The sequence below is a fragment of the Amyelois transitella genome, chromosome 3 (assembly GCF_032362555.1).
Source record: "Amyelois transitella isolate CPQ chromosome 3, ilAmyTran1.1, whole genome shotgun sequence".
Classification (NCBI taxonomy): domain Eukaryota; kingdom Metazoa; phylum Arthropoda; class Insecta; order Lepidoptera; family Pyralidae; genus Amyelois; species Amyelois transitella.
Genome location: NC_083506.1, coordinates 6119206 through 6137506, shown reverse-complemented (window position 1 = coordinate 6137506; position 18301 = coordinate 6119206). Strand labels below are relative to the sequence as shown.

Here is an 18301-nt window from a genome sequence, read left to right as displayed (position 1 = left end):
CTAAAATTGTATAATTCTTATTTGCCAGTTAAAAATCCCAATGGCACTTTCTTTTTCTTTTCTAGTCAAATGTTTAGCTTTATTATTGCAATAAAATTTAAGTACATACCAAACGTTTTTCTATTTGTTGTTTTGTTAGAGATACTTATTGACCAGATAGGTCAACAACAAAAATAATTTCCCATCAATAAATAGCATGCAATTAAAATAAGTAAGAAGACTTAGTGTAAGACTTTATAACTACTCGTACTACTAGCTAGTGGCAACCGTATCATGAACACATCAGATACAATGGTATATGCGATTAACGAATTTTATGGCTATTTTATGAAAGGAATCAATGAATCTGGCATCCAAACAACCAACAGCCTATAATAATGCAAACAACTTGAAACATTTGGTTAATCTATAACATTGTGCAAGTTTTCCCTCGAAATGAACTTATATCAGAAACACCAATAAATCATAGCGTTCTAAATCCACACCAAACATACCAATTCCTGAGTTCCAAATGTAAAGCGTGAATCAAAAGAAAGGCATTAGTAAGTCTACGGCCAGTAGGTGGTCATATCGTGTGGGTCGTACCTGACGAGGCCGCTGCACTGGCGGCTGCACGGCCGGTTCTGCCAGTTTTGGTTCTGGAGGTGCCGGTGCGAACACTCATCGTTGCTGGGTTGTTGACGTCTGAAAGTTATGTTTTTTATTGATTGGGTATAACAATCCAAACTCTATAATACTAATGATTACTGCGAAATTACGTGTGTTTGTTACGCTTTCACGGTTCAACTGCTGGATCGATTTAGATGACATTTTCAAGGGCGCTTGATAGTGCAGGTAAAATAATGCATATATTTTTTCCTAAATATGTCTATCTTTCAAACATGTTTATTAACCAAGCTCTAACTTTCTTTTCCTTTATACTTGTTGCTTGTGAATAACCTCAAATTTATATGTTAACTATATCTTAAGATTGTCCTAAAATCTGAGAGATAATGATGATTATTAAGGAAGTATATCTTTATGCCTTAATGATATTTGTCTCACTCATTGTATGAAAGATTATTTTTTGTAGCCTACAATATGAGTCGATGTGATGCTTATACCATGCTTACCACACACATGATACCTCTATGATACGTTTATAAAACACATGACTAGGTACTATAAAAAGTTATAAACAATGCAGACATGTAATGACCATAGCATGAGAAACACATTGTGGGACCCGACCTGTAATGTTTGATCTCAATATCTTTTCTATTCACCAGCGGTTCATCCCAAGGTCTGGCTGGGCACTCCAGGAATTCAGGCGAGGGACTGAATTGATCCATCGCAAGCAGATTACAAATAAAAAAAAATATTCAGTACAGAATACTTTTACGATATACGAATCAGAAGGCCTTTACGACATTGAAGAGAAAGAAATGGAAGCCTCCTATTCTTTATACGATAAAATCAAAGTATTTTTGCTGTCTTTAAGAGGTTTAGGTTCGCTTCAAAAACTACACACGCATTTATACGTTACATAACAAAATTATTGAACAGTTTTCGTTTGACATGATCCCTGCATACTTTCGCTTCATCAACAAATAAAAGAAACTACTTTGACTACTTAAATACTCATAACCAACCTAGATAGTCGACTAGCATCTTTTTCGAGCTGGCTCGGTTGTCCGCGCACTATGGCCGGCACCAAGGTGAATCCGGGCGGCGCGCGGTACTCGTCCGGCGGCCGCTGCACGGCCTGCAGCCGGACGCCCGGTTTGTTTCGGCGCAGATTCTTGTGGACCTCCTGGTTCTTGTTATGCACCTTGTACAAAGATAATAAAACTTTACTGGAAAGAAATCATCGCTAATTTGGTATTAAGAATAACTTATCAAAAATAAGATATTCTTAATCATATTAATAAGATATCAAAATAACGGATTGGAGAGCTCATCATAATTTTGATTACTATCGCTAGCTCGATTGCCGAATCAGCCTGGCGATAGAAATGGAAATGACAGATTCCCCATAAAATATTTCAACTTAGTAATAAAACTAATACATTAGGGATTCTTCTCCTTTAGGCTAGCAACTTGTCACTATTGAAATCTCAATTCCATCACTAAGCCATACACCTGAACTTTCAGACTTGACGAGACTGTTGGCTCGGTCTGTTATAAAGAAGAAGTAATTATGTGTTTCAATTTAACTTTCATCAACATAGGTAGCCCACCTGATCAGCAAAGGCATGGAGCTGGGCAGCTCGTTCTTGCACCGAGTACTGCTGCATGAGCTGCGGCGTGGGCGCGGGGTGGCCCGGCGGCGGCGGCGCGCGGCCCTTCGCCCATTTGCGACGGGCAGTGTAGCCGCGGAAATCTGACAAACGATACATATTTTCAACAACAGATCAATAGGGTTGTTATCGACAATTTTATCAGATAAAACCCTATGAATGTAATATGTATAAAGCAAGAAGACAAATGAAAAAAACGCCAAGAAGATGACTTGAATTTCTCTTTTCTCTTTAATTTTTGCGTGTTTTCAGTTGCATTCTCTACCACTATCCTCTTCGAGCCAAAAGGCCGCTGATGTAGATTTTTGTTACATCCACACTAATAATAAAGAGACAAGATTTGTATTTTTGTAGGAAAAAACTACTGAACGAACCGATTTTGACAAAATTTGGTACTCGGATAAAATATAGCTTTTGAAATAACATGAGCTACTCTTTTCTTGAAAATCATTATGGGAAAAGCTAGTATAACGTATTACATATTTTTTTGGCTTCGTAAATATTCATAAATTATACAGTATACCTATAATAGTTCAAAATTGATATTGAATCTCGTATTAACTTGTCAGTTGTCTTATTATTATTGTAGACCCCTTGACAGGTATCTAATCGTGCAGCACGCAACTTTCGAAACAGTTCAATACCGATATATTTCTGATGTCTGAATTATTATCTTGTAGGTAATTAAAACGCTTCCCTAATGCAAGGGTAGATAAATTTAAATGTCAATGTTACCTCTTACTTATTGGTAAAGTTCTTTTACGCATACAACTCTTTTAAATAGGTCGGTTGGGTTTAAAATTTTTACGGTAGCTTAATATATCTTTCATATAATAACTTTTGTCTAGGAGGCTAAATAATAAAGTTTTTCTCGTTTAGTTACCGCGTTGGGATCATATAGTAGGCTTCTAATTTTGTGACTGCAGACTCTATTTGCCCCGTAATGCATAAAAACGTGATAAACACTCACGGCTCTGTATGACCACGGCAGCCCGGTTGGTGTCCACATTCTCCTTGTTCCCGGAGCTCGTCTCGTTGCCGTCGCTGTCGTCTGACGTCATCCGCTGCAGGACCTTTGCTTTTATCAGTGCTTTATTCTTATTTCCTGCAAGCCGTAATATTTGCTCATGTTATTTCAGCCCAGTCCCACGTTTTGTTTTGGTAAGGTAAAAATATAAAATGACGGGTCACGGGTCGTCAGGGACGGTCAAGCTAGATAAAACACACCCAAAAATTTATTTAATTGGCAAAGATAAATAATTAAAATAACGCAGAGCCATTAGGTAGGCGCGCTCGGTTCTTTAAACGCGAACCAAGTAAGGATGAATTGGCGAGAGTGCGTTACCATAAACAAACAGTAGATATTTGCTTTTATTTATGCAAACTATAAACAATATTGCGCGCCACGCTCTGAAATTGAAAAGCATAAACCGCCAAATAAATATGAACCTACACCCAATAATTAATTTATGCGAACTTTAATTTACAAAAGAAGACTGAAGTTCGCGCGTCGCTGAGTAAAAATATGATAGGTATAAAATTTAATTAATTACCAGAATTCAAGAAAAGGAACAGTGTACTTCCTTTTTGTGGGTTTTTTTGTATATTTAATAAGTTAACTGCTGCTGCTACATAGGCGGAAGTCGATACATAAGATTATTGACACGAGAGAGAATTAACATTAGTTTGTTCAGAGCAGAACATACCAGCTTTCTGTTGCCTTCTATGACTCTCTTGCTCTCTTTGGAACTCCCGTGCCAGCTGTCTCTGTCGCTCCTGGAGTTTCTTTCTGGTGAGCCATCCCCGAACGTGTCGTTGTAGTGTCAGTACTGAGATAGCCATTTGAGCCTTCAGTCTTTGATAGTGACGCCGCGCTAACCAGCCGCGGATGCAAGCCTGAACTAGTATTATTTTTCTTATCTAAAATAGTTAAAGAAAAATCAAGTCAAAATCTTTCACATTTTCAAGCCATCTTTGACAGAATAGAATAGAATAGAATAATTTATTTGCATGATTCACATATTTTTTACATATAAATCAACCTGCATGCAGGCGCGCAAATAATAATGATAGGTATAAACTCAAAATTAGGATGACATAACCATACATACATATAATCGCATCTATATCCCTTGTGGCGCAGACAGAGCCAACAGTCCTGAAAATACTGATTGACCACGTTTAGCTATTAGGCTTATTCGAAGAATTGAGCCATTTTAGACCTTTGATTTTATTCTTAGCAAAAACTTTATTTTCTTCTAGCTCCATTTTAATTCGTTTCCGATCTAGTTTTTGATCATCGTTATAACATTCGTTTTAAATTGTAGTATGTCTTATATTTCCTTAAAAACTACTAATAACTTTAAATAAGTTAAAAGAGGAGAACAAAAGAGTGTACCTACCTGTTCTTCATATATCCTGGCGAGAACTTCAACGTGATAATATTTTAAGAATACTTTGGATTTTCCTAGTGCCCACCCGTCCATTTTAAGCCTCATTAGTAGAATTCTACAAGTGTCGCGACTAGGTTTCATTTCTTCATCGTAACTGAATGCCAAAAAGCCATATCTGAAAAGATTAACAGACATAACATTACGAAATTCTGTTAAAATTCTAAAATCTTTGAATACTCTGTTAATTATTGAAAATAAATGGATTTTTGATGAAAGGCAAATTAAATAGCTTTCTTCTTGGCTTCTTACGGGCGTACTCTCTCTTAACCTAAAGTCGTAACTCATAGTTAGATAATTGATTAAAATAACATTCGTAATCTTATTATTAACATACCTTTTTAAAAACTCTTCAAACGTCAGCCGGTGCGAGAACCCATTCTGCCTGATTCTTATAGTCTCCAACACTCCAGTGTATCTCAACTGCTTTAGAATCTTCGCCGAATCAAAATGCTTCGGCGACCTCGAGTCATTCGGCTTCAAGCACCGCACGAACTGCGGAGTGCCGCTCACCATCTTTTGCAGTAACTCCATGAGAGAATATCGAAAGTAGGTGGCGACGGTTTGCTGAGCTCGTGACTGAGAGGCCAGCCCGCGGCTGTTGAACCGATCCTGCAAGATCGAAATATGTTTGTTAGTAGAAGTAATTACTGTATAGTCAGGTAACCAAGGAGCTGGGCGAAGATAACGATGAAATACTCGTAGATCGGTAAAAACGTTCTAGTTTCGTGTCGCAAGCAGCGGTAGTAATACTGGTAGCGACAAGGTGGTTCAGTTAAAAATAAGCCGAGTTCCCTGATCGGTTGGACGATTTACACTATAAGAAAATTGCAACAAAAGGCGACTTCAAACTTCAATTGAATTTTTTTCAAGCGTTTTAAACCACAAGTCGCCATGCAGTTGGGTTGGTACTGATGATTTAAAATACTTACTCTTGTATCTCCATTAGGACTCTCCAAACTTCTTGAATCCACATCACCTTGCAGTGGCGAATACAAGTTGCCAGTTTTAGTGATCGGACATTGAAACAGGAATCTAATAATGTCATACTGACTCTGCCTCATTAGTTGAACGACTTCTGGTGGTAAGAAATTGCGATTTTTCTCTAAGAAACCATCAGCTTGGTACACCACTCGACCAGCGAAGTGGTGGATCGCAAAGCAGATAGCATCTGATTTCGGACGAACGTAATATTTGCTCTTAACGTTGTTGTGGAATTTTTCTGAAACAGAAATAAGTAATGTTTAAATCTACACAAGACAAAAATTTTAATTGTCATTTCAATTATTAGTTGTTAACTTTGGAAAGAATGTGTATAATATTTTAGATATTTCGAGAATGGAAGTTGCAAGAAACAAATTCATTTACACATACGCGTATTCTTACCGATAAGACTTCTATCCGTGGAACGTGGAAATCGACTCTCTTCATCAAGCAAAGCCAACAGGCCCATAGGTCTAGACAAAAGCATGTCCAACACTGGTCTGTTATCGGAAAACTCCACAAGGTCCACAGGGACGCCTTCTGCCATGTACTCCTGTTGTTCCCATGTGAAGATGTGTTGGTTGAAATAATATTGAATTTGTTCGTTAGCTATGTTAATGCAAAGTTGTTCAAAGGAGTTTTTGGAAAAATTTTCGAATCCGAAGATATCCAAGATACCGATCGAGAGTTGCTCATTTCTGCAATCATAAAAATTATCTTATTATCCTCTAAAGCCTAATCTGTTAGATGACTGACTAGTGGAGTGGTTGGTGTAGGTTTATCAGTTATTAAAATTATATAGAAAAACAAAATTTTTCTTTATGTCTTTCTTATTATAATTACTCGTACAACTTACGCTGGTCTATTCTGGCAGAGTAAGGCATTTATCCTCTCAACGATTCTATCAAATGCTCTGGCATAAAGACCTCTCGCTGTGGCGTCTCTGGCAACGGCGGCTTCAGTCGGGGAACTGTGTCTTGCGATAGTTTCCCCTCGAGCTACTACGCTGCTGCTGGTTAGACATTCACGGAGATCAATAGTTTCAACACCTAGAAGACATGATGCTGAAATCAAAACATCTTTATCTTTAGGCAAATCGACATAAAATTTCTTTATTTTACAGTATACGTACACCTATTTTACATTATTTTAGGTGCAATAAAGTTTATATAAATAAGTATAAACAACAGTTATAATAAAAAGAGTTAGTTGTGAAGTGAACGTGAAAGTATAAGATTTTTCGAATGTCTGTAATATTATGATAAAGTTACCTTATTCGTACTTTATATTAAAAGGCCCGAGAAATAACAGAGTATTGCTACAATATGTGGAAGCCAGCCAACTTCCTCGGATTAATTCGCAAAACCGCTATATCGTAGTACATTGGCATTAGACATTGGCATGGCATAAGAGAGAATCAAGTCTTAAAATTGTTAATAATCCAAATCGAGTACAAAAATTAAGCAAGATGATATTTAAACAATAATATTTTTTTGTGTAAGTGTACTCAAAAATTTGTAAACCGATTTCAAAGATAATTGACATATCTAGAGACCATACCTTCAAGGATGCTTTCTTATATTGTATTTTTCATTTCACTTTCTAATTTATCTTGTTTACCGAACCTTATTCTTTAATACTAATGTTAAGTTATTATATTACCTCTATGCAAAGGAGCGGTATCAATGATAGTTGCTCTGTTGTCAGCGTTGTCTTCACCAGCCATCTCTCCAAACTCTATGTCACCAAGATGCAAGATGGCGGCTAGCATTTTGTAGATAATCTGTACTTCTTCCTCTTGAAACCCCACAACCTAGAATTTAACAAGTTTTGCTTGTATACTTGTTTTTCGATATTGCTAATGAAAATGTCAATAATTTGTTGGGTCTATGACCTCTTTTTTAAGTCCTTTTACAAAAAAGTCCATAAAAAATATTATTTGTACAGGTAGATAAGTTTTGAAAAAAAACTACATTGCAATGACGTTATATATAACGAGTAGATTGCAATTGATCACTTACAATTGCTATCTATCTCAAATTATTGTTAAAGATAATCAATCATATGTTCAAATTGAAAAGGAATTAATTGGCCAAGATCATATGACTCTTCAATACCATTATTCATCGAAAAGACGTCTTGAAACAAACCGGTTATTAACATGTTATCATATAAAGAAGCAAGTGTTAGTCATCTGATTGGTCATCGACATTCGAATAGTTGTTAAATTTAAAAAAAATAAACAGTTACTTTGATCTTATTAATGAAGGTGTCTTTTTATAACTGTATTCAGTGGGGTTCTTATTGTACTATATTCATTTATTACAGAATATTATATGCATTTAACAACGCATGAAATTACCAATAGTCTTTTTGTAAGTAAGTCATGCTTTTTGTTCCGCGTTGTCTTCTCAATGACAATATTTTAGCCCGAAACTTAGATGTCAAGAATTTGAGATTCTGTTTTACAGGATTACATTAATGATATGATTTCTTGCATAGTAATAAATGTCTACTTCTTCTGTATTCTAAAATTCTAATTGTAAAATTAGCAATTTCGTATACGTGCATAAATGTGAACTTCAATTGCGTTTTAATTTTTTAAATCTCATATCGTACAAATTTATTTCAAAACCACAAAATCGCGTTGCTAAAGGGAATAAAATGAACCTTGAATGCTTGATTGAGTTGCCTCCATCGATGCACATTATGCTCCCGGTGCACCACCGAAAGAGGTTGTAGATATCTGTGTCTAGACTTTAGTTGCTCGTCAAGGTAGAACTTTCTCCAGCGACCTTCGCTTTCCAGGCCATCGTAAAGGTAGTAGAAAACGTGGAAATTACTTTCTCCCCTAAAACAGGACAATCCACTTAAAAGTGTTAATATATTCTATCTCATTAATGAAACAATGGCATTTCCATGAACTCCTTATTTTTGTCGCTTGTACTTAATTCTTCGCAAGTCACAAGCTTTGTGTGTTAATTTGAACACTCATGGAGTTCCATTCTGCCAGTTTTAAAGTATTTGCATAAATAATAATAAGCATTGTTTCGGTCATATACTTCCATGCAGGAAGACATCTTTTTGCACTTCTCAAAGATTTTATAGTTAGACAGGTAGGTATATCCAAATATATCTATTGGTTCTCCAGGCAGACAATTTACCATGTCTTGAAACGTTTCGTAATTTTTTATACCGATGTATGATGTAGATACACATACAAACTTATAAATTCTAAATTACATTACAGTAGGTGGGTATGTCAAACATTTATTTTTCTAAAATCTTTATAATTAAGTTACTCAATCTACTTACAGAGCCTGATGAACCACCCTCGACTGCTCGAGAAGATAAACAGAAATCCTAGCACCGGATATCCTCCCGACTCTCATCATTGACAGATCCAAATATTTTCCGAAGCGGGAGCTGTTTGCGTTAATTCCCGTGCGGGCGTTCCCGAAGGCCTCCATTATTGGGTTTACTTGGAGTATCTTTTCCTCCAAGTTGCGATTTTGTGTCTGTAAATAAACATTTTAGTTTCATGGTTTTATAAAGAGATATTGGTTTCTTTTTATATTGCAACGAATAGACTTGTAAACCAAACATTGGCTGATCCAGATAAAGCTGTGAGATTCCCAGATAACAGTTAGTAACAATATTATAGCATTGAGGTCCCTCATCTTTGTGCTTATAATCGTACTTACGTTCTGCTTACCTAATCTTATCCACTTACTTAGACTTATATCACGTCTTCATCTCTTACGGCGTAAGCATACAGTCTCATGGAGACAGAAAGGCCAGTGGGATAGTAATAACTTGACCTATTGTCTATCAACCTGTTACTACATATCTGAATCTTAATTCCGCCTCTGAGCCATACAATTGATCGTGGCCTTTGAGTCTATCTTTCTCCGTTTTATTTTTGATTTTAATATTATTCACCTTTGATAAAAACACAAGTTGCTTCAATAACAAATTGGCAGATTCAGTCTTCCCGGCCCCGCTTTCCCCTGAGATCACGATGGCTTGGTGTTGTTTCTGATGCAAGAGCGCCTGATGAGCCGCGTCGGCAACCGCATAGATGTGAGGCGGGTTGTCTGATCTGCACCGCCCTTGGTAAATCTGCTGACTCTATAACGATGAGTGGAAAATAACGAATATGGCGAAAGCATTAGCATTAGACCTAACACCGTTATTTGTTAAGACTGAAAAGGAAAAGACTGTACATTCGTCAAATGTAGATGAATTTGTTGTTAAAATAGAACCAAAGTACGCAAAAAACTTTGTATCCTAAAATTAAATTAAATGTAATGGTCAAGGCGCCAAAGATAATATAATACAATGTTTTTCGTATCGTAGATTATCAAGGCAAGCAAAGCAAACATTATTCATTAAAATAACTTATACCTTAGAAGTATATATTCCTATATCGGTGAATGGATTAACAGCAACCAATATATCTCCTATGTATGTATATATGTGATTCTGAGTATATCTCTTCTGTAGTTGTTCAACAATAGCATCCTCCGTTAAAACCTCCAATGCTGCTAAATCATCCGTGTACATTTTCTCAGGCTTGGCCTTCCTGTGTGACTTAAGCTTGCCTCGTTTGGTGGTGGCCTCTGGAGCTCTGCTACTGCGACCTTCAGCTCTTTGCCTTTTTATTTCGGCTTGTAGCTCTTTACGAATCTAAAAAAATAACATTGTTAATTTTTTCAGTCACATTATCAAAACTAACTTATCACTGTGAGAATTAAGAGTTCGCTCACAGTTGGAGTTTTATACATATTAATTATTGTATTACCTTATCTTCAAAACTGCTAACAGCCAAAAGTAAAGGATGTTCCAATAATTCTCTGGCAAATGGTCTTTGGTTCATGTCTTTGATTAAACAATCAGTAATAAAATCTACAAGATGAGGTGAGAATGCTTCAGGATGCGACAGTGTTGGAGGCGGGTTGCGAGGAATTTGGAAAAGTGCTCTCATCGGATGCAACCCAGAGAGAGGAGGCTCTCCTTCAGCGAGCTCGATAGCAGTGATACCAACAGACCAAACGTCACAACGACAATCGTAAGACTCATCCAATTGCTGCTCGCATGCTATCACCTGAAAAAATCAGTGACATCACAAAATCGGCACAAATTTCATATTCTCATAAGTCAATGGACTATATGATCAGCGAAATAGGTATGAACTGAGCTAATGTAACCCATATATGGATGCTTACCTCAGGTGCCATCCAATATGGCGTTCCGACAGATGTATTTCGTCGTGCTGCTGTCGCCGCCAAATGGGAAGACACTCCGAAATCGACCAGTTTCACTTCGGCATCTTCGGTCAGCAATATATTATGACCTTTGACGTCACGATGCATGCACCTGTGAGCGTGAAGATGAGTAAGAGCTCGTACAGTTCCTCGGAGTACGTACGCCAGTTGCGGTTCAGTGAGACTGCTTCCTCGCGCCCGCATTCCAGCGCACAGGTCGGTGACAGAACCTCCGGTGCAGAGCTAGAAATTATATTACAGTCAAAGACACATTAAAGAACTAATAATAATTTACCGTAGAAACAATTTCCACATAAAGCTTATGGATGGATTTTTTCGATCGTGTTTATATACGTTACGGTAAAACTTTTGTAATTTATAATATTGTGCAGTCATATAAGCATTTAACCTTAGTTTTTCAGTATTTTAAACAAATGTTTATTAATATTGTTACCAACTAATACCAACCTCCATAACGAACCATATTTGGTCATCATCTGAGTTAATTCCGCGTTTCAAAAATAACCCAAAGAATTCAGGTATATTAGGATGACTTGATAAATCTCTAAATACTAGAAATTCTTCTTCAATTTCTTCTATATTTTCAGCTATATTCTCCAAAATCTGTAAAAGTTTAAGATAAAAACGTATAAAATAAATATATATATGTCTGAGGAAATTTTATTTTTCAATTACTTTTTCTTATCAGTACCGTCAACAATCAAAAGAGTTTGTTCCGACTTAATTATATAATTAAATTTTGATATCAAAATAGTTGCAAATATATTTTACCGTGGGATTTTGTTATTATTTTTACACCGACGTAACATTTATGATAATGTAAACATTGACTCTAGCCGTGTAAATGGGAGGTTAACCGACCGGAGCATGTATTGTTATGTACAGCCTTGACACCAATGCAAAGTTTTGAGATATCATCTACGCAATCAATTACATGCCGTATGCTAACAATACGGCACATAAAAAGCCTCGGGCGGGCCTATTCTTCGGCTATGGACCTGCAATAGTTGTTACATTGATTTTCATAACGATGTGTTGTTTATTATCATTTGTTCTGTGGGTCTAGTTTATAAGAAATACGTGGGATTTATTATTTGTAAGGTATTATTTGGCATCACATTTTTTACAAATTTATTTATTTTTATTCAATATTTATTGATATTGAATATTTCTATAGTTTTTTTCTAAAACTTAGAGCTTATTTATCTTATCTGTTAACTACTTATTACAAAGACTAAAAAAATGTAAATAAGCAGAATCTAAACTGCTTTGCGTATTTAAAATGGAGAAATCAGTGGCATAGGACCAGTGCAGCCACAAATAAAATTTCACTTGGGTTCCGATTTCTCCGCGTCTGTCGTAAACTGCCGGGCGCTCGTTATTGTCCATTGCACCCAGCCCTTTTACGAAATGTGTAGGTTTATGCTAAAAACAGGTTAGTCGACCTAACGGGTTTATTCACACTGAGATAAGCGTTTATATGCAAGTGATGTTCATGCAATTCGATGTATCTATAGACAGAGGTAGTAAGTATACGAATTCATATTCAAATTAAATGCAAATCATAGTTGGAGAAAAATATTTTGTTAGATATTACTAACAGTAATATGTAGCATAACGTCATGGTTTTGCTATTGGCTTCTATTACTTTTCCAGTTTTTTATTTCTATGATTCTACTAAGGTAATAACTTTCTTATAATATTTGTGAAGTCATCGACTGAGTCAGTAACCTTATCAAAAACAGATTTGGTATGCCAAAAATAACTCGATAAATAAAGGTGTTGTTATAATGGTAATTAACTTAGGAAAGCTCAAGACTGAGAAGAATGGTGTGTGTTGCTAACATTCAACATCAAATGAGTGTTAAAAAATTAGATACGCATGAAATTGGGACGTTGTACCGATAGCATTTCCAGAAAAACGTATGGTATTCCTAAAGGTTTATTCTATCCGTGTACCAAATTGTATCATAATCGGTTCCGTAGTTTTTTAGTGTCGTTACAGACATGCAAATCTTTTCTCTTTATTATAAGTGTGGATGGGGATTAACTTAAATAATTTCAAATCATCATTACATTCTGAAGAAGAACTAACTTTAACGGCAACTCTCTTCCCAGTTTTCTTGTCCCTCGCGCAGTAGACTTCCCCATAGGTGCCTTCTCCTATGAGCTCCTGCAATGAGAACCTCTCGCGAGGGTCGGCGACTCGGTCCAGCTCCACATGTTGGGAGAGGCCGCGGTAGGCCATGTCGCTCCGCATGGCTCGCGGCTACTTCTAACCACGCATCTGTAATAATAAGTGATCATTACATTTAACGTTATTGAAAAAAAAGTGGAAAAATGTGTGGTTCCCGGAGCTTTAGAATAAGACCACTCTATCTCTCTCCTATGGATCTTGTAAAAGGTGAACAGGCAAATTCATCAAGTGCAGTTTTTACTAAAATCCAATATGGGTTAGGTTATCCTGCAATGGTCGCCCGCAACTCCGTATGATTGGAAGATTCATTCCGGATCATGGTGCTACATCAGTTATTCTAGTTATCAAATTGTATCCCATATGTTGCCGAGGCTATAGGTTTACCAAAAAAAAGTTTCTGCAGCATCAGTATAACTACACAAATAGCTAAATTCTTACAAAAAAGAAAAACAGGTTTGAAAGGAAAGGGCTAAATAAACTTTTTAACTATTCAAATGTTATATTAATACATCGTAAAATTAGTCATCATGTATAATCGATTTATAAATATGCAAACTTTACTCATAATGGCGATTATGAGATGAAGACATTGTCGTTTCGCCACATTTATTTTTGGCATAACAAAATTCGATAATACGGAACGTCACCATTCTAATTTAGTTATATACCTACTCATATATTTTTTTGTATATTTTTCTAAGTTCCCGCAATCTATTACAATAATTCTAAGGCTAATTTGATTTATATTACTTTTAATTACTTATTAATTTGTGTTAATTACGTAGTATCGATCGATCTACATATGTTATATAATCCGCTCTTAAAAATATCGTTCCATTCAAATTCCATTATAATAATAACCCATCCAACTTCGAATACTTTTGGCTTTTTAACTCTTACTACCCAATGAGGAATAAGGCGAGAGTATATGTTTTAGGCTAATGATTTGAATTTGAATATATCAATCTATGACTACTCATGTAACTGAACTACTTTTATATTTATTTAAATAACTAAGAATAGATCGGATTAAAAGTTATGCTAAACCGAATCAATTAAAGAAATTAGTATGCAAAATGCGGAGTTAATTCATCCGTCCGGCTTTTGACCGACTTCAAAAGGGAAAGGAGCTAAATTTCTTATTAATTTATTCCTGGACAGTGCACACATCTTATGACAGAGGTGCAGCATTCTACCTTAGATGGTTCTTGAGGATATGGGCTCCTCGTAGTGAATAAATAATTACTAATCTATGGAACTTAAGTTATAACCGATTCCTATTTCATACTGATCAGAATAATTTTACCAAAAATAATTATATTTTCCTCTCACTTTTTGGTCTATTAGAAAGCAACTAAGTATTGCCATCAAAAGTGATTATAAAGTAGGAAAGCCAATAGTTATATAAGTAATTTACATTAAACATGTAAATGCTTCATTTACTTAAGTGTTATGCTTATCTTTATTTTGAGTTATGCAAAATGACTGTATGTTTCGTGGGAAAAACTGGTGCAAGTTACAAACCAATATTATTTTCAATTATATTGCACAAAATATATAATATTTATTTCATGATCACAGAACTGCATTCATAAATATTTTAACAATATTCAAAATATTATATACAGTGATAATTTCTCTGTTACTTAAATGGAATAGATTGAACGTTATTTAGATGTTATTGTGGTATTTTCTAAAAAAATAACGAATGTTCCAATTTACATCATATTGGTACCTCAAGGTACAATATTAATACAACTTATTTTTAATAACACACCATTTCCAAAATAGATAGGCCTGCATGTATGCAAGCCTGGGGTGCATTGATTCTTTTGTTTTTTTAAGAATATTGGCTCTGTCTAGCCTGTTAGGGATAAAGACGTGATGACATGTATGTACCTTTTTTGTGCGATGATTAAGCATGAAACTGTATAACATTTGTATAAGATGGAACTAGGAAGCTCAAAAGATGCTTGCTTAAGATAAAATCAATATTTTAATGAACGCCGAGTACAAATCATAATTCTGTGGTTACACTCTGTGTTTGCTATGTATGTCGTTCAACATATTGCTTACATTTGTGACGTAACTTCAGTTCCTATATTGACATCTTTTCTCAAGTGCGGCAAATTGGTGTCATTCTTGTTCTGCGTATAGTAAGTATGTCGCAAGACTGCATGATTTACCAATATTTGGACAGTACTGTGATTGCTCGTTAATATTATTTTTTGAAAGTATAAAGTATAACATAGTTCAGAGTTTAATTTATATTACGGGTTGAATGTGAATTTGGCACTGTAATCTTTATTTGATCATAATATTTTTGTTAAATCGCGTTTTTTATTAAAATCTTTCAAAAATATTTTAATTGTAATATAACTTACTTTTGTTAAAAGTAAAAATAAAATAAATGTCTAATCGAGATGTTGAAAAGTTAAAAATAAAAACATATTTAAGGGATCTTATACTACACGCGGAGTCTTCTTCGAACGAATCGACTGCTAATTGATTAGTTTTTATTGATTAAAAATGCAAGAAGGGTCAAAAAAGTGACAAGTTCGTAACAATTGAGGCATTGAACTTCATCCAACATTAATCATTGTCACACGCAATTACGATACACAACACAATGTAACATGGGCATTAGACATTTTCATAGAAAAAGTCTCAATAACTGTGATAGACGGACGGAAAGGCGAACCGAACACTTTCACTATTTGTCACGAAGATAGCTGCGGCCGCAAACTAGTCGCATGTGAAAATGATTAATAGTTTTTTTTATTTAATTATAATGTTCAGTTTTCTATCTGATTAATTTGAATTCTACATTAATTGTATATAACACGTACATATGTATATTTTTGATTCAGCGTTTGCGTTTCGAGTCAGTCTACTTATTATCTCGATCAAAATTTGGTCGCAATAATCAAAGTCTTCAGCAAAATATTCATAAAAGTTACAAAACTTTACTTTTTCACAATATAAGTTTCTTAGAATTAGTATGGATATTATTAAAAATCACTTACCTCGTTTGGGAATTAAAAACCTTATAGAAAAAAGTTACCTACATTAAACATCAAATTGCATTAATTATTTAAACAAATTCTCTTTTTCATCATTAGATATTTCTTTGCATTTGCATATCACGGGTATGCAAATAAATATGTAAGTGACCAAATAGGAAACTGTACATAACTATCCCAGAGTGTCTCATTACCTCTTCTCGGTTCAGCACCTCGCTATTGTCTTACTTTGTTCCTCATCTACATTCTCTCTCAATCTCTTAATCTAGACCGTTATTATAATTATTACTTGCCAGTAATTAAATAAACGAATTTTACATAAAAGCTGGTTAAGATTTTAAAGAAGTTCACATGGCTATTAGTCTATGCTAATGATATAAGTTCCCAGCTACCATTGTTTCGACTATAATTTCCTGTTGTATGTATGTTGTGATATCAACTCTGTTTAGATACTGTAGGTACATTTGCATTGTAGAAGCTGCTTTAACAGACTTTACAACTTTAGAAAGAACGTGGATCATTTTGCTGCCAATTATTTTCGCCATAAAATTTTAGTTTTTAAACTGTAAAGAAGAGACAATGATTTATTCGTATCTGTGACAGGATATTTTTCTTACACTTTGCTAAATTACCGTGCTTATAAATTACTTAAATTACCTATAACGAATTTACAATAAATCACATAAGTAAGCCCTGCATTGGCGAAGTAAGATTTCTTTCCAGTTTCGTGATATTTACAGGCAATTTATTTTATTCATGCTACTTATATCATGGGATCAGCGAAAGCGTTAATCGTATTTATCAATATTTGTCGGTTCGTTCTGATTTAACGCGATTTTGTAATGTTGATAGTGTGCTCGATTATAAATTTCACATGCTTTCTCTGCGTTTCGTAATTAGTTATATTTAGATGGTGAATAAAAGCTTGAATCTGACTATAAAGCATGTTAATATACTGTAACTTAGAATAGTATCGATTAATATTTTTCAAGTTGTTCTGATCTCAATTACTTATATCACTAAAAGTTAGCTCTGTCTCACCCCGAAAGGGATAATGACGTGATTATATGTACGCATGTTGTTCTGATTCAATAATGTAGTAACACTGAAACCCTTTAACTGCATAATGCAATCCTTTCACAGCCTTAGGGAATATCCGATAATGCGCCAGCGTGGTCATGCGACCTTCTGCTAAACATATGCCTATACACTGTAAGTGAAATTTACGAACGTACAAACGGGTAACATATATCACACCTTTGCGAAAAAGGTCGGTAGAACTACATCTTTTTACTTATTTCCGTGTAAGCGCATTGGTTTACGGTACGCTACTAATATGCCAAAGTTTAACAAGTGGATAAGATAAAGGTGAGGTACCAATTTTCCGAAACGATCATCTTATGTATAAAATGCTTCCCTTTTTTTCTTTGAAAATTCAAAAAGCTAATATGACTTTCGTAAAACGATGTAAGTTCCTAATTTTACAATTATCTAAAATAATTTTACAATTATACAAATATTACATAGAATACAATTATAGGTCTAATGTACCTAATTGTATGAAGTGCTAATTCTGTAGTGTCTTTATGTTATGGAAATACACGCTACCACCCACACACAGGAATTCAAGCCTTTTAAGTGCGCACTGTTGGGTAGTGCAAACTCGCTCGGTGACAATACAAAGAAAGAAGACTTGCACATAACAATACCTTGTGTGCCCATGCATTACAATAATCCAGTTATCTAGTTATACATTCTTCATTACCATACCACAATAACTGCACAGTACATTTTGTTACCGCACTTTTGTATTCTTTAACATACCAGTCGGGCTTTGCGTGGAATTAAAATTACCTGTTTACTATGCAGATTATATTATATATCTTCACTTGCATAAAAGACAAATTTTAAGTAAATAAAATTATTACTCTACGATTGTTTGTGCTCTGAAAAGCGTTTATAATTATTCCCGCAACTCCTTGAAATTGACAAAAATAGTTGTTTACGGGGCGTGACGACGATAGTTAAGGTAACTCAAAGACATTGAAATCGTCAAAATAACGTAAATGTGAAGTTGGTG

The 18301-nt window shown here is 35.0% G+C and overlaps 1 protein-coding gene and 1 long non-coding RNA gene across 3 annotated transcripts in view; one reads left to right on the top strand and one right to left on the bottom strand.

The window, feature by feature from the left end:
* Positions 1-18301, top strand: part of LOC132903278 (uncharacterized) — a 91004-nt gene that overhangs the window by 48481 nt on the left and 24222 nt on the right. The window lies entirely within an intron of this gene.
* LOC106135518 (myosin-IIIb) overlaps positions 1-18301 on the bottom strand; it is a 30772-nt gene that overhangs the window by 1534 nt on the left and 10937 nt on the right. Inside the window, exons 2-20 of the mRNA XM_013335852.2 lie at positions 13097-13288; positions 11449-11604; positions 10942-11223; positions 10518-10820; positions 10121-10402; positions 9656-9844; positions 9029-9231; positions 8384-8564; positions 7376-7526; positions 6570-6777; positions 6116-6411; positions 5662-5951; positions 5067-5341; positions 4682-4847; positions 3986-4199; positions 3250-3384; positions 2220-2362; positions 1632-1810; positions 586-684 (exon numbers count right to left, since the gene is read on the bottom strand). Coding sequence (XP_013191306.2) covers positions 586-684; positions 1632-1810; positions 2220-2362; positions 3250-3384; positions 3986-4199; positions 4682-4847; positions 5067-5341; positions 5662-5951; positions 6116-6411; positions 6570-6777; positions 7376-7526; positions 8384-8564; positions 9029-9231; positions 9656-9844; positions 10121-10402; positions 10518-10820; positions 10942-11223; positions 11449-11604; positions 13097-13261 — 3917 coding nt within the window. The 5' untranslated portion in view covers positions 13262-13288. The remainder of the gene's footprint in view (positions 1-585; positions 685-1631; positions 1811-2219; positions 2363-3249; positions 3385-3985; positions 4200-4681; positions 4848-5066; positions 5342-5661; positions 5952-6115; positions 6412-6569; positions 6778-7375; positions 7527-8383; positions 8565-9028; positions 9232-9655; positions 9845-10120; positions 10403-10517; positions 10821-10941; positions 11224-11448; positions 11605-13096; positions 13289-18301) is intronic.